General features: G+C 41.0%; 3 protein-coding genes across 3 annotated transcripts; 2 read left to right on the forward strand and 1 right to left on the reverse strand.

The window, feature by feature from the left end:
* Positions 1-3,053: 3,053 nt before the first annotated feature.
* Positions 3,054-3,276, forward strand: Bfra_011875 (uncharacterized protein; the record flags this gene model as incomplete). Its single annotated transcript, XM_037342201.1, is given in 2 exon segments — positions 3,054-3,148; positions 3,166-3,276. The coding sequence occupies 2 exon segments, from the start codon at positions 3,086-3,088 to the stop codon at positions 3,274-3,276; spliced, it is 174 nt and encodes a 57-aa protein (XP_037187859.1). The 5' UTR covers positions 3,054-3,085.
* A 5,247-nt stretch (positions 3,277-8,523) lies between these two features.
* Positions 8,524-11,177, reverse strand: Bfra_011876 (putative tbc domain-containing protein; the record flags this gene model as incomplete). Its single annotated transcript, XM_037342202.1, has 5 exons — positions 8,524-8,874; positions 8,923-9,453; positions 9,546-10,041; positions 10,094-10,288; positions 10,351-11,177. 5 exons carry the CDS (start codon positions 11,175-11,177, stop codon positions 8,524-8,526), a joined length of 2,400 nt encoding a protein of 799 aa, XP_037187860.1.
* Positions 11,178-12,401: 1,224 nt separating this feature from the next.
* Bfra_011877 (uncharacterized protein) lies at positions 12,402-12,993 on the forward strand (the record flags this gene model as incomplete). The annotated part of the gene is made up of 2 exons (XM_037342203.1): positions 12,402-12,495; positions 12,881-12,993. The coding sequence occupies 2 exons, from the start codon at positions 12,402-12,404 to the stop codon at positions 12,991-12,993; spliced, it is 207 nt and encodes a 68-aa protein (XP_037187861.1).
* Between the last annotated feature and the right edge of the window lie 971 nt (positions 12,994-13,964).

Genomic DNA, 13,964 nt, shown 5'->3' on the forward strand with positions numbered 1-13,964 from the left:
GCCCCATACTCGATACAATTGCGAGACTGACTTAGCTTCCACATCAATCTCTTACCTTGTATGGTTTGCAGCTTTAGGGTCCCTCATAATCAGGCTTTGATTGGTTGTCTTGAAAGATCTGTATTGATCGTTCATCGGTGGTCGTTAAATCCTGTCTCTTTGAAACACAAGGCAGATCATCAAATTCGACCGGGCCGGGTCTGGACCAACCAAATAGGGTCTCGCTTCAAATAAGCATCAAATTTTCGCTAAGCTCTGTTATGAAAGGACCACTTCATCTCCCAGATAATCAAATCTGACCTGATAATGATGATGGCGATGGAATATCATTTTGTCACTTGTGCTCATTTCAGGATTTGTGAAGAGATTAACTACTGTAGTAGGCGAAACCTTATTACCTCGGTATTTACCAACTTTGTCTAGAGCTTGTCACTTAATACTTGATTAGGAGTTAGGAGCTATAAGCCATGTTAGGTTAGTAGTTGGACATCAGAGAAGAGACTTCTAATTACCAAAATATGGAGAATTCTTATTTTCCGACAATGCACTGTTATGTTTTGTTTGTGATATGCCAGAACTGTAGGCTCTTGAGTCTCCATTGATTGGCAATCTCCTTATAGTGAAATGGTCAGAGCTTGTTAGTTGGGGGATACCGCGTCAACACATAGCAAAAGATTGGTGAGTATCAAAGCTTCGATGCTCGTGTTACTTGATTTCAAGATTTGTTTTCCATTCTAGTATGTCTGGATACCTGGTACCTGGTAAATTCCTGTCGAATCTTCCTTAATAGGCACGGTTGAGCTCCCGAGGTCGGCGTTAGATTCAGCTGGTTACATGAAGTAGGGATTTTTAGGCTTCTATTGTTTCCTTTTTTGTTTCTAATAGTAATCATCATTGGCAGGGAAACAACAGCGCGTGGGATTGTTGCATATGATTGCATGCTTATTCCTCTATTGTAGAACAAAATAATTGCGAAATACAGTAACCAACCCGAATCTCCTCGATGCAATCAATTTCTCCGAACGGACAGCATCTCAAAGCATCATTAAATTTTAGAAGATCACGGGTGCCGTGGCTTGGCGCCTGCCAACTTCGTAAGAGATGAAGGGGCGTCGGGTAATTTTTGGTGCTGAAGCTTGATGCAACATCCCCGAAATGCTACGTAGGTACTGGCTAGCTTACTAGCTTTGTGATGCCGTCTACATCTTTGCCTTCAAGATTTTTCATGTGTGCATATGTTGATATTAAATCAATCAAATTAATTTCTACACCGTTGGTTCAAGAGAGACATGAATAGAAAAGGGGTGAGGCGGTGTGTAGTTGTGGAAAAACAGATTCGTTCTCGAAAACAAAGAGCAGAGCCATACGATTACAACACATTGAATCCCATCCAAGTATAATAAAACAATTCATTCTATCGATATTGAATGTTCGAGAATATTCTTCTCATGACGCATTTTGGGGGGCTAATCTCAAACATTACCAAAGTATTTCGAATATGTAAAATGAATGGCCGAAACCTCGGAAGTTACCGAAACCAGAACCAAGTTGGAGTTTTAATGAGCTCTGTCATCAAAGCATTAAAGTTTGGAGTCTATCAAATTACTTCAAGTTTTAGGAAGATTTTCAAATTGAGACATTAGAGGTTCTCAAACACCCGTCCAATACCTTGTATCCCATGAACCTGGTTGACGCTTTCCTCGTTCCTTTTAGTCCTTGCTATCCTTTTTTTCTTCTGTGCTTATGAGATTGCTACTGCGAAGGGACGATTATGCATAGAACTCGAGCCTCCAAAAGGTCAAAGTGCCAGTCTAATTGAAGTAATTTCAGCCTTCCCGTTCATGTATAAAACCGTGCCGTTGACGAATAGGTCTGTCGGTCTTTTTCTCTTCGTTTTGAACTCTTGATTGCATCTACACGCTCACACATTGCTATCGCATTGATCTTGAATACTTTGTACACTGACATAGTCCTCGGATTTGAGTTCCGGAAAGTCCAAGCTGTAATGTCCGAATTCGGAGGTGTAGAATTCCCTTACTACTTGACTACAAGTAAGCTTGAGCGAATCATACCAAGTTTGCCTCTGTCGACATCCAGTTAAGCAGTCTTCTAGCGGGGTTCGATATACAGACTTCACCAACTATCTCTGACCAAACCTCTTTGATGCTGTCACTCCGTTCCGTCACGTGTGAAAGATGATCTAGATTAAGAATATCTACTTTTCGAATCAAATGTTGTAGATCTCGTTGGAATCATACGATTCTAGACAATGTAGATCTTCTTAAATCATACGATTTCTCTGGCTTTTTATATTAAAAATCGGGACAAAAACCCACAATGAGAAAGTTTTTACTCAATACCTAGGTATTCTATACTTATTATTACTGCCCAAAAGAAACACATTCGGAACGGGGAACAAGGTGTTCGGAGATCTACAAGTTTGCAACTCTAGGCGAAAGCCCGTGCCCGTGCCCGATTTATCACAACCGACATCATTTGACAGGCCATCCGATAAGAATCTGCGCATCCTCGCCAAATAGCATTGTGTCGATCATTCTCTCGCCTTGTACTCGTAACGTTTTAACTTTGAGTTTGAAGATCTTTAAATGTGGCGAATCAACAACCCATCTTTGGAGTTTCTGGGTCGATCAGATACCAAATGGACTCTAGCTGTAATTCAGAAAGGCTAAAGACGTCTTCTATAGACCAATGCGATCTTGATACGATACACGTCCACGACCAAATCTCTGCCTCATCCGGTCCATCTCCTCATATGGAAACCCCGCTTCGATTGACATAAAATGGGGCACCTGGGAGAATTGACACCCCTCCAACCGCCAAAAGGAAGAGAGCGCGTGTGCCTGAGGAATTGAAATGCTGATTTGTTGGCCTGATATTTCCACATTAATAGACGGACATGTCTAGAAATACTCTATCGCTAACCACGATGAACCCCAGTAAATACGAAGACCTGTTGAGCCATCAATGTTCATAAACAATTTCGCGCCAACATGAGACCATACCTTCAGACAACTTCAAGAATACACATTCAGCCTTGATCATCTTACCGCTTCCAGAACGAGCGATGTCGTCGTCTAAGGATGCCTCGGATCTTAGTCACAAATTATTTATGCGCCACTCAATACCGGTCAAGAAAGCCTTTAGGGAAGAGTGCGAACGGACGTTGCCCCGGAAAATTTCCAAGTGACCGGTGCCCTAAGCTGCCATGACGCCGCTACGAGTCAGCCATGTGCTCGGAAAACGCCTGGAGCCTAGTGGTTCAGTGACTACATAGCTCTGAGATCGACACTGCCATTCATTCTAATGCCACCAGTTTCCACGTCAAAAAGCCTCAATAGCTGAGCCACAAAAGATTGCGTCTGCCACTTCCAATCGTACCCACATCCTCCCTCTCCTAAATTTTTGAAGTCTATGTTTTGAGAACAGTAAGTACTGTCTGTCTCGAACCGAGCCTCGATTCATATTCTCCATCTTTCCAATAATGTCTTGGCGCTGATGCGCTTGTATCCATATTGATGAAAAAAAAGGCAAAAGTTTGCAACTAGGGCGAAAAATAGCACAAAGTCAATTGAAACTACGGCCATTCACTTCTGTTGCTCAGTCACAACAAAGTTCTCAATTGTAGCTGAAATACGAGCGCGGTATAATTGACATCATCACTATACAAGTACTCCATCTTGTAAAGACTTTGGTACTGCTAGAATCTCATGGATAGTATATTTAGCGGAGATGAGGTCCTCAAAATGTTCAGTCTTCTTGCGTTTCAAGATATTATGCTTTTCTGCACTGAATCCCAAAGCGTTTTGTAGACGGCGAGGAAAGTGAAATTGCTAGTTCACCTCATGTTTTAGTCTAGCTAGCTGATTAACGACGGGCAAAAGGCTTTTCTCTTCTACTGCCTCAAAAAAAGTCTGCCGACAAGCACAAAATCCATGTGGGTAATGTCCATCTCTGAATTTTCTCTGCCACACTCAGCACAAATTCTACGAGCAGAAAGGATTGATGGGCTAGAGACGAGTAATCTGATATCATCTGTCACAGGATCATTCGTACGAATCGCCTTCAATTCCTACTAACTTCATACACACCTTTTTACCCACTCAAATCCCATTTCCATTTCCATTTCATTTTCATTTCCACTTTCCACAGGAAGATCAGCAACATCCTCCTACCTCAATGTACATCCACAACACAAATTCAAAAGTCTAGCCACAATCCGGCCCAAGAATTATACAGCAACCATGTACTCAAAAATTGGAGGAGCATTTGCTAAAAACAATAAATCATGATATTGAAGTGCATCTCCAAGTTCCCCGTTTTTCGATAGCTGATCGACTGGTGCCATGAATGCTACACATGGCAATCATGAAAATAATTTTACAGTGGGAATTCACTCGCCAATATCACAAGCAGCTCGATATTGTTCCATGATTTCTTCTGCATACTAGAATATAAGTATGAGCTCCATTGGACAACAGAAACACATCATACCAATAATCACAATAAAATTCAATAAAACACCACCATGCCCCCCGTCCCCTCATACTCCATAATGCTCACCCCAGACAAAGAAAAGATTTCAACCCTCTTTTCTTCTATTCTTCTGCTACAGTAACAGCATGACATACCTTTCCTTGTGCAGGTTTACTTAATTGCCCTGGTTGCCTACATTTGACGTATACAACTGCTACAATTATGATTTTCCAAAAATTATACCCTCGAATGGCATTTTGGATAGACATCGAGTCGATTCGTAACATTTCGTTCCACGATCTCTAAGAATTCAAAGACTTCCATTGAGATTTATGAGCTAAGTTTAGACAGATTACGCATATGTTTCCACACAAGCAGCCCAAAAATAACTCCCCAAGCTAGATTTCCCATTGCGCCTAGAAGAATACTCATGTATGTTGGCGAGTAAATTACGTTTCTTTTGTTCGAATGTGGAGACGGTGAGGTAGCATGAATGTTCCTCAAATACATAATCGATTCTTCCCAGCGAGATTTGATCGAATGGTGGGAGTCTGGTTGCATTCATATAGTGATGATTTCAATACCTAATACGATCGCTCTTGCGGTGCGTACATACATACATGCACACGTTCAAAGTCCTCAGAATCTCCTATGAGGAATGTCCTACCTATTCATAAGCAATACATGAGTATGAGATTCTCTCTGCGGGAAACGTAAATGAATCAAAATAATCGATCAGTGACCGTGAATCTCACGCATGATGATACCGTTCATCGCCTTCTCTTCACTACAGGACAAGTTTCTAATTCACAATCAATACACAAAAGTTCCTGACTATTTCTCAATCGCGAAGCAAGCGGGAAACACCACAGAAAAAATTGAGAATCAGTAAGCAGAAGTGTAGTTTCACTGAACTCCCACCAACTCATATTATTGTCGAATCAGCTGGTGTGTTTTACAATTTCTTGGACATGTATTACAAGACAATATTCCTCAACATCAGCATTGACAGCAACATGCACTTCACATGAACCATCCTACCGAAAGTCTGAATCTCCCAAGTTACAATTCGACCTCAAACCCATACCGACTTGACAAATTATCAAGTATCATGTATACAAGCACCGCCATTATTGAAGCCCTACTTTTGTAGGATCTTTGAACTTTCGTAAGTTCTTTTCTCACATTCCCCTTTATATTTATAATCCTGAGTGTACCGGTTTTTGAACAATGTGTGCAATGCACAGTAGAGTTCATTCCTCTTTGATCTCGGGGAACTGAAGTAATATGGCTCTTTCGTGAATGCTTTTGAATATTCGACCTGATGAATATTCCTATTCGTTTTTAGTATCCAACCTGTTAATATTGTAAAGCTCAATCCCTACACAATATTCTCATAATTCACAAGACCTAATATGTTCTCCGAGAATAACAAAAAGGAGAATGCGGAAATATTCACGGGAAGTTGGTACAAATATTTTCTCACAGTATCTAGAGGATTCTTTCCTCCTCTCTCCCTTTCTCTCATTTGAAGAATCTAGAATCTCAAAATCTATATCAAGATCTCCATCGAGATTTCTCCACTTCTACATTATAATTGTCTATCATAATTCATGGGGTGGATGATAAATTCCCTCTAATCCATTCCTCAACACATTACATGCATCATCTCATCACCTGTACTCTTTTCTTTTCCATCCCGTACTCCTTTTTTGATCATCCTCGTTTGTCAACAGGGTAGACGAAACGAGATATTCATGCACCTCTTCCTTCAAACCCTTCTGAGTTCTCTACCCAATATTAAAAGATTCTCAACCATAGACCTTGTTGTTGGTTTGAGAAGGATACGAAGGACGTGGCACCTATGATTTGTAGGTCCTTAATATCAATATTGTATTCTGTCTAAAGAGCTAGCTATGTACAGGGAATAGTAGTCCTTATATAAGATAAGGGCTACTAAAAAGAGCTAGTCCCTTTTGCGTTCGTTCAGGGCTATAACACAGTAGCCATTGAATTGAGGTCATTCACTATATTCATACACTTATATCACATAACACTATACACCCACCTACCCGAATAAATACCTAGTAATCATGTTTCACCACTCCACTATTGAAATACACATCATACGAACGTGCAGCTCTGCGAATCAAATCTGATTCCCTCTAACCATTTGAACAAAGACAATCCCATAGTCCCTAAGTATCCTTCCTCATTACAAAAACCTTCTCACAGACTCCTGATAGGAAACTATGAAAAAGGAAAAAAAAACAAACAAGAGAATCTTACCATCACCTCGCAACCTCAATCTCCATAATACATTCTCCATAATAAACAAACAACCTCTTCTTCTCCTCCCTCTTTTCAACTCCTCAGATCTCACTATCTCGTCTCCCTCCTCTTAATCCCAACTCCAATCACCCCTCCCCAAGTAACAACAACAACAACAACAACACCCATTCCCATCCCCATCCTTCATTCCTCCACAAACTCCCAAATCTTAAGCCAAAAGACATGGCAAAATATATCCATGAAAGCCACTTATTTCATAAGAACTAGGTATACATATATCTTGCGTCCCCGGATCATCCTTACATCAATTTTCATCTCCATCTATCTACTATCTATACTATCTGCTATCTACTGAGTATCCATAGTACACAAAACATCCAATTTTATTCCTCGTCTCTCTTAAGTTCTCCCCCCTCTCTGTCTATACAAGATATACACATGTATGTATGTATGTACGTATGTATACTCCACAATCATCAAATACCCCCTCCCCCACCCTTAGATCTCTTGGGATCAATCTATAATCTACAACTCCTAGCTTTGATTTCCTTTTCCTTCCCTCTTCAATACTACATCTAGCATCTGATCTCCAGTCTGCGATCCAATCCAGTCCAATCCAATCCAATCCAATCCAATATAACATAACCAAATTTACACCAATCACAGTATCGCATGGTACAACACAAGACAATACAATACAATACAACATCACCAGATAAAACAGTACAATACAACTCCCCCTCCTCCCCTTCCTCCTCCCTTCTTTTTCCTCCCCCCACCCACAGACGACCCAAATCCCCAAAAGAAAAGAAAGATAGTATAACAACTACTTTACTTATTCACCAAAGAACCAACCCAGAGCCGCACACACGCAAAACAATCTCTCTTCTCTCAATATCTTTCTTTTGAATTTCTTCTATCTACTATCTACTATACTATCTATCTCCTTGAGACTTCTTTCCCTCTCCCGCATAATATCTCACGACATACGATGCAATACATAATACAATTGAAGCTCTCCATTGTATCTTATCTTCCCCCCTCCTCCATTCTCCACTTTCAAATCTCCCCTTCCCCCTTCCCTCCTATCACAATCCACAATCCAAATCACACGAACCACGCACCTCAACTCTAATACATCATCCCCCTTCATCTTCATCTTCATCCCAAAGTAACAATTACATCCCTCTAACAAAAACCCGATGAACCCCAATACCCCTTCTCTTCCTCTCTCCATCCATTAATCACCCTCTCTTCTTCTCTTAACCATCCATCCATCCAACTCCCAGTCCAATTCCAATTAACAACCGGCCAGTCAATCTCCTGTAGGCAAAGAAAGAAACAGATATATCTATAGCCATTAGACCATATATCCTGCCCTGAAACCCCTCTTCCCCTACGAGATTATAAAAATACAATAAAGAAATAACCCTCACCATCTCCCCCTCTCTTTCTCTCCTCCTTAGAAGAAGCCAACAGATTAAAACAACTATAATAAAATCCCATCCCAAACACGTATGGTATAATGCAGTAGTAAAAAAACGCTCTTGCAACAACTCCGTAGAAAACAAAAACAAAAACAAACAAGTGGACAAAATACCACCAAAACATTAAGGCATTAAAACAAAGGAAAATATTCATCGTGTCAGTCATACATTGATAAGATGTATGACTATGTGATATCGATTTTACAAAATCGACCGGGGTATCTTTTCTCCTCTATTCTTGAACCACAATTCAACTTCTCTTCTTCCCTCGATGCAATTTCCACTCTGCTTTCGTGACCTTCATCAACAATTCCTCATCCTTGACTGGGATCCAACTCGTGAGGACTTTCATTGAACTTTCGAAATCACTATCGAGTAATATATCTCGCGTGCCATCGATTAATGCGGCGCTAGTAGCATGAATAATGTCCAAGCCACCTGCAAATGGTCTTTCTTTGCTGTAGGGTAATGATTGATCTTCATCTCCAAGAAGCATGAAGACATCCCAAACGCGGAGTTGAGCTGGGAAAGGAATGGAATAATTGAAGAGAGTGAGATACCATCGAGTACCGTATGCTGTAGGTTCGATGCCAAGTTCGTTCTATCGTAGTCAGTATTGTATGTAAGAAGTAGGACATCAAGTACTTACCAGCTTAGCCGAAACCTCACCATTATCTAGCCACGTAGTTGCAAACTCATCTAAAGCAGCCATCAAACCCGGAAACCCTGGCTCGTATAATTTCTCTAGCCCACGCAAAGTCCACATGCGTACTAGCATCACGAAACATTTCTCTTCGTCAAAATAACACAGAAGAGTAGCTGCCAATGATGCCATGCCCTGAACATAGCCCGTTGTAGGAAAGTATAGTGATAAAGCGTGAAGAACTCTAAAGAGTAATCTCTGACCACCTCTATATCTTCGTCTAAACATGATGTGGCTATTGATCGTCCGAGGAACATCAACATCGATTTGGACATCATCTGCCGAACTTTGATCTTGTAGCTTATGGAAAGCTTCGATTATATCTCCCTCTTGCGCGCTATCTTCCCTCTTCTTTGCTGAACTAGAAAGAAAAGAATACCATGCCGCAGAACGCCAACGATCTGGTATCCCTTTCCATGTCCTTTCTATTAATTTGGAATTTTTCGTGTCGAATTCGAAGACCATCCCTTCTCCATCCTTGCCTTTTATTATCTTAGCCATTCTCCTCCATTTCTCTGTTCGTTCCGATTCCTTCTTCTTCATTAATTCTGCCCCTTTCCCCCTTCCACTTCTTCAGCAATATCGGCCAAGCCAGGAGGTAGAGTCAACATGTCACCAGCTTCGTCCATCCACCTTCTATCTTTATTTCCTGGCAATCGATTGGCAGCTTGTCTAAGTTGAGAGCTTCGCGAGCTTCGTATTGACGCATTATCCCCTTGTGTCCTTTTCAATGATCTCGCAGAAACCTTTCGACTAGGCGCACGCCTGAATCCCTTCTGGGAATTCGCAGTAGATGGCGATCGACCAAATGTCCGTTTTCTTCGTGGTGCTTCGGAGGCCAATTGAAGTACAGTAGAGACTCGTTGTGGTGGTTTGGGTTCTGGTGTGCCAGGCCTGGTGGTGGTCCTCCCGCTGTTAATGAAACCATATCTATCGACATCTTTCCCATTCACGTCTTCCCAATCTTCGATGCCTCCAGCTAACTCGGCAGGTCTTCTATTCGACAATGCGCTCGCGGATCGTTGTGGTACGCCAATGCCATTGGGAGTCAAGTAACTGTTTGCCCTAAAATTAATTAGTGGAGAGCGCAATCATCAGTAAGCAGTTCCACACTCACGTAACAGGTCTTTCGGGTATCGATTCCCCTCCAGCTGTTAAACGATTATCAATTGTGTCGTCTTTCCCATCACGCCAGTCAAAGCCCGACCCCGACTCATACATAGATCTGACCTTTTGCGACTCCATTTCCAAATCGTCCGACAATACTTTGATCGATGGCGACGTTGTGGCTAACATAGAAAAGCTAGGTTGTCTAATGAATGTCTCTCGTCAGCACAATTAGCTGGTACGCTACGGGGCTTTGATCCCACCCACCTTCGCGTCGCATTTGTGCGCGCTTGAGCATTTATTGGCTTTCTTCCCCCTAACATGATACTCCCTCTTTTGGAAAAAGACATCGATTGCATAAAATCGTCTTCTAATAAACTTTCACCTGGAATTGGAGTGGTGATGGGTGAAAATTGCTCGTCTGAAATCTCTATAGATTTACCAGTATTGGTAGGGGTTTTGGAATTACCATTTTTCGTTTTCCATCGTTTCAGGGACCCTGCAGAAGACCCCAAGCTTTCATTTTTCATAAAACTTGGAGATTTTAGTGATGCGGGTGATTGCACATCGCTCAATTGAACTTGTGGAGTGGAGCTTGTGCTGCTTGGTTCTGCCATGGCCACTTTTGAATCAAAGTTTATATTGATTCCCAAGACATTATCATTGTCGACGGTATTAAAAGAGTGACGATTAATAGAACCACCTTCACAATCTCGAGCACTTGTACTGGTAGTAGGGGCAAGACCCGAATCTCTCTTTGTATTATCCTCCTTCTTCAAAGCTCCTAGTTCATGACCTTGGTTAAGTAATGATCGTGGTCGAAATGCAGGATGCGTATCTGTAGGTGGAGAAAGTGGAGGTGCAACAGTAACGGGAATTGGTGCCCTTGCTCCAGGGAACATATCTTCATATCTCATCGCAATTAGCTCTGATGGTGGCCCTGGTAGTCCCTCATTATTGGTTGTTATATTTGTCGTAACTTGTGGGGTACCGGTATTAGTATTAGTATTAGTATTGATATTGTTTTTGGTATTATTAGATGACCTCTTTCGAATACTTCTAAAACTTCCGAATCTTTGAACATTGAGTGCCATGGTTCATTATTTGAGGTGAAAAGATTCGAGTTTGGTTGTTTAGTTGTTTTGGTTTCTTTTGTTGTGGAGGGGGGGGGGGAGAGAGGGAGAGAGAAAGAGAGAGAGAGAGAGAGAGATATTCAAAAGACCCGAAGAATTCGTGCCGGTAAGGTTACTCGTATATTAGAAATTTTAACCTCGAAAATATAGATTGAGGAAAGTTGAAGAAAATGTGATAGATTGTTATTAGATGGACCAATTCTTCTTCGCTTTTCAGATTTGGCAATGTTACTTTCCGGTGCTCTGGTCGTAAGATATCAATGTTGTGTTGTACGATGCAGTGGCTTGCAGGTAGGCACTCTCTGTGATTTGATATGATGATTGTAATGCTGTAGTGCTGTGTTGTAATCCTGGGCAAGCTTCATGTAGGTGTGAAAGGTCGACGGATTGGAACAAGTGCTCGGGTTGAAGTATATATTTGGATTGGAGGAGGTACTTTTCTTCTCTTCGGCTTGATATTTTCAAAACTTGAGGTGATTCGGATGTGGATTTCAATTGTCCTTATGAGAGGTAAGAATCTCTGATATATTGTGTAGAAATGTAACCTTGAGATCCGTGTACTCGATCAATAGATAGCAAACAAAGAATTGATGGTGAAAAGATCAATGTTTTGTTTTTCCTCTGTTAGATATATGTAGCTGAAATAATTGAGGTGGAAATTTGATTCTTGAATTCGATATTCGATTATTGATTGTCCCAATCACCTTGTTCTTTCGAGGTCACCGTTCATTCATATACAGGAGAGAAGAAAGAGCAAAACAATGTTTACTCTTCAATAAAAAGAAACGTCACTCACTATACTTGACATCAAATTCCCATTTTGACTCTCTTGGGAGAATCTGGTGGACCAGCATCGACCACGCACTCCCTTTGAACAGTCCTCTCACCATACCTTTTCCTGATCAATATCAAGACGATGATTTCTTCATGACCGTCTTTTCAAATTCCCATAGTCATTTTCATCCATCATCAGTCATGCCAACGATACATATCATGATATACCAACTTCATGTTGAACGTGTTGAAGTATATACTTGATATCATCCGATCAACAATGATATTATGACAATGTGTGATTTCAATATAATATGATCGCTATGACAAAAGGGCATACGGGGTTGTCGGTCCCATGGTATTACATCATGTCTTTTGATATGCCGGTCACGGTCGATTTAGAACTCTAATATGGAGAAGAAGAAGAAGGAGAAGAAGGAGAAGAAGAAGAAGAAGAAGAAGAAGAAGAGGAAAGGAAAGAAAGAGAAGAAAAGAAAGGAGAAAAGTAATCCCCCACCTGTTGAATATTTATTATTCCATACATACGAGTAACTCTATATCAGTCTATACATATGAATATCTATATTGTGTAGTAAATAGACACTAGGTAATATCAACCAACACCTTCTTCACTCAAATTATTTATACTCAGATACCTACTAGGTATGTAAGTGTAAGTCTCCCCTCGACAAACAATCAACCCCCCTCCATCTCCAGCCACAGTTCACACTCCTCAATCCTCCCCGAGTTTTCCATCTCTCTATCTCTCGCTTCCCTTTCTACCTAGTACTTCTACATCAGCCCTCTACCTCTTCCCTTCCCTTCTGATTCCCCATTCTCCATCCCCATTCAGCTTCCGTCTAATACCAACTACATATATCCACGCACAGACAAATTAGCCACCCTCGATACTTCAGCCCTTACCAAAACAGAAGGTGTCGATCTAGCACCTAGACGCCAATCCCCAAACATCCAAACATCAAAACGTTCTCCAAAGTTTTAAGACTCACTTTAGCACCTACGCACCCACGCACCCGCAAAGCTTATCTTATATATATCTCGAACGAAAAAGAAACCCTGAGCCCAACTCTAATCATGAAGAACCCAACTAAGTATTAGTTGCATATCTAGTCAGTCACACTCCCTCTACCCCAACCTCGCTCACGACTACGAGTGAGTTGGGAAGATCACATTACCCTTCTCCCCCTTCCGAATGAATTGTTTTCAATATTTTTTTATTTAACAAAAAAGAAATCAATTTATAACATATTAAAGTTTTGTCCAAAACAAAATATGTCTAAACAACTAACTACCTACACATCTAGTAGGTATCTAGCGAGATACCAGATTCCCAATATCAATTCATTATACCAGCTACAAACTACCTACCTACCTACCTATCTATTCAGATCTACAAACCCATCTCAATCTAATACCTACTTCCTTATTCACATATTCACTTACCTATCTACCCAATATCCAGGTATCTACCTAACCAACACCTACAAACATATAAACATATAACTAAACACACAAACTTCAATATCATTTATTATTATCATCATCATCACATCTCCTCTCACTAGTCAAGTATCACTCACACAAGCGAGATTCTATCCTACTTCTATATATCTACTACCTACACATACACATACACATACACATACACATACAACTCACCAACCCACCAACCCACCAAACAGCCAAACCCAACATTTACCTACGATCCATCCACGCACCTATCGATATAATCATACCGTTTACAAACAACCCATCACCCATCATTTATCCCTCACTCCTCTCCACTTTCCACTTTCCACTTTCCACCTTCTTTATACCATTTTCCCAACCCCCTCACCCTTCCATACCCCCCTTTTACATGACCCCAACCCCAACCTCAATTCCACAACCACAACCACGAAATCCGTAGGTTACCCCCGGAGAAAAAAAGAATGTCACTCATACATACATACA

This window comes from Botrytis fragariae (genome assembly GCF_013461495.1).
Source record: "Botrytis fragariae strain BVB16 chromosome Unknown tig00000255, whole genome shotgun sequence".
NCBI lineage: Eukaryota > Fungi > Ascomycota > Leotiomycetes > Helotiales > Sclerotiniaceae > Botrytis > Botrytis fragariae.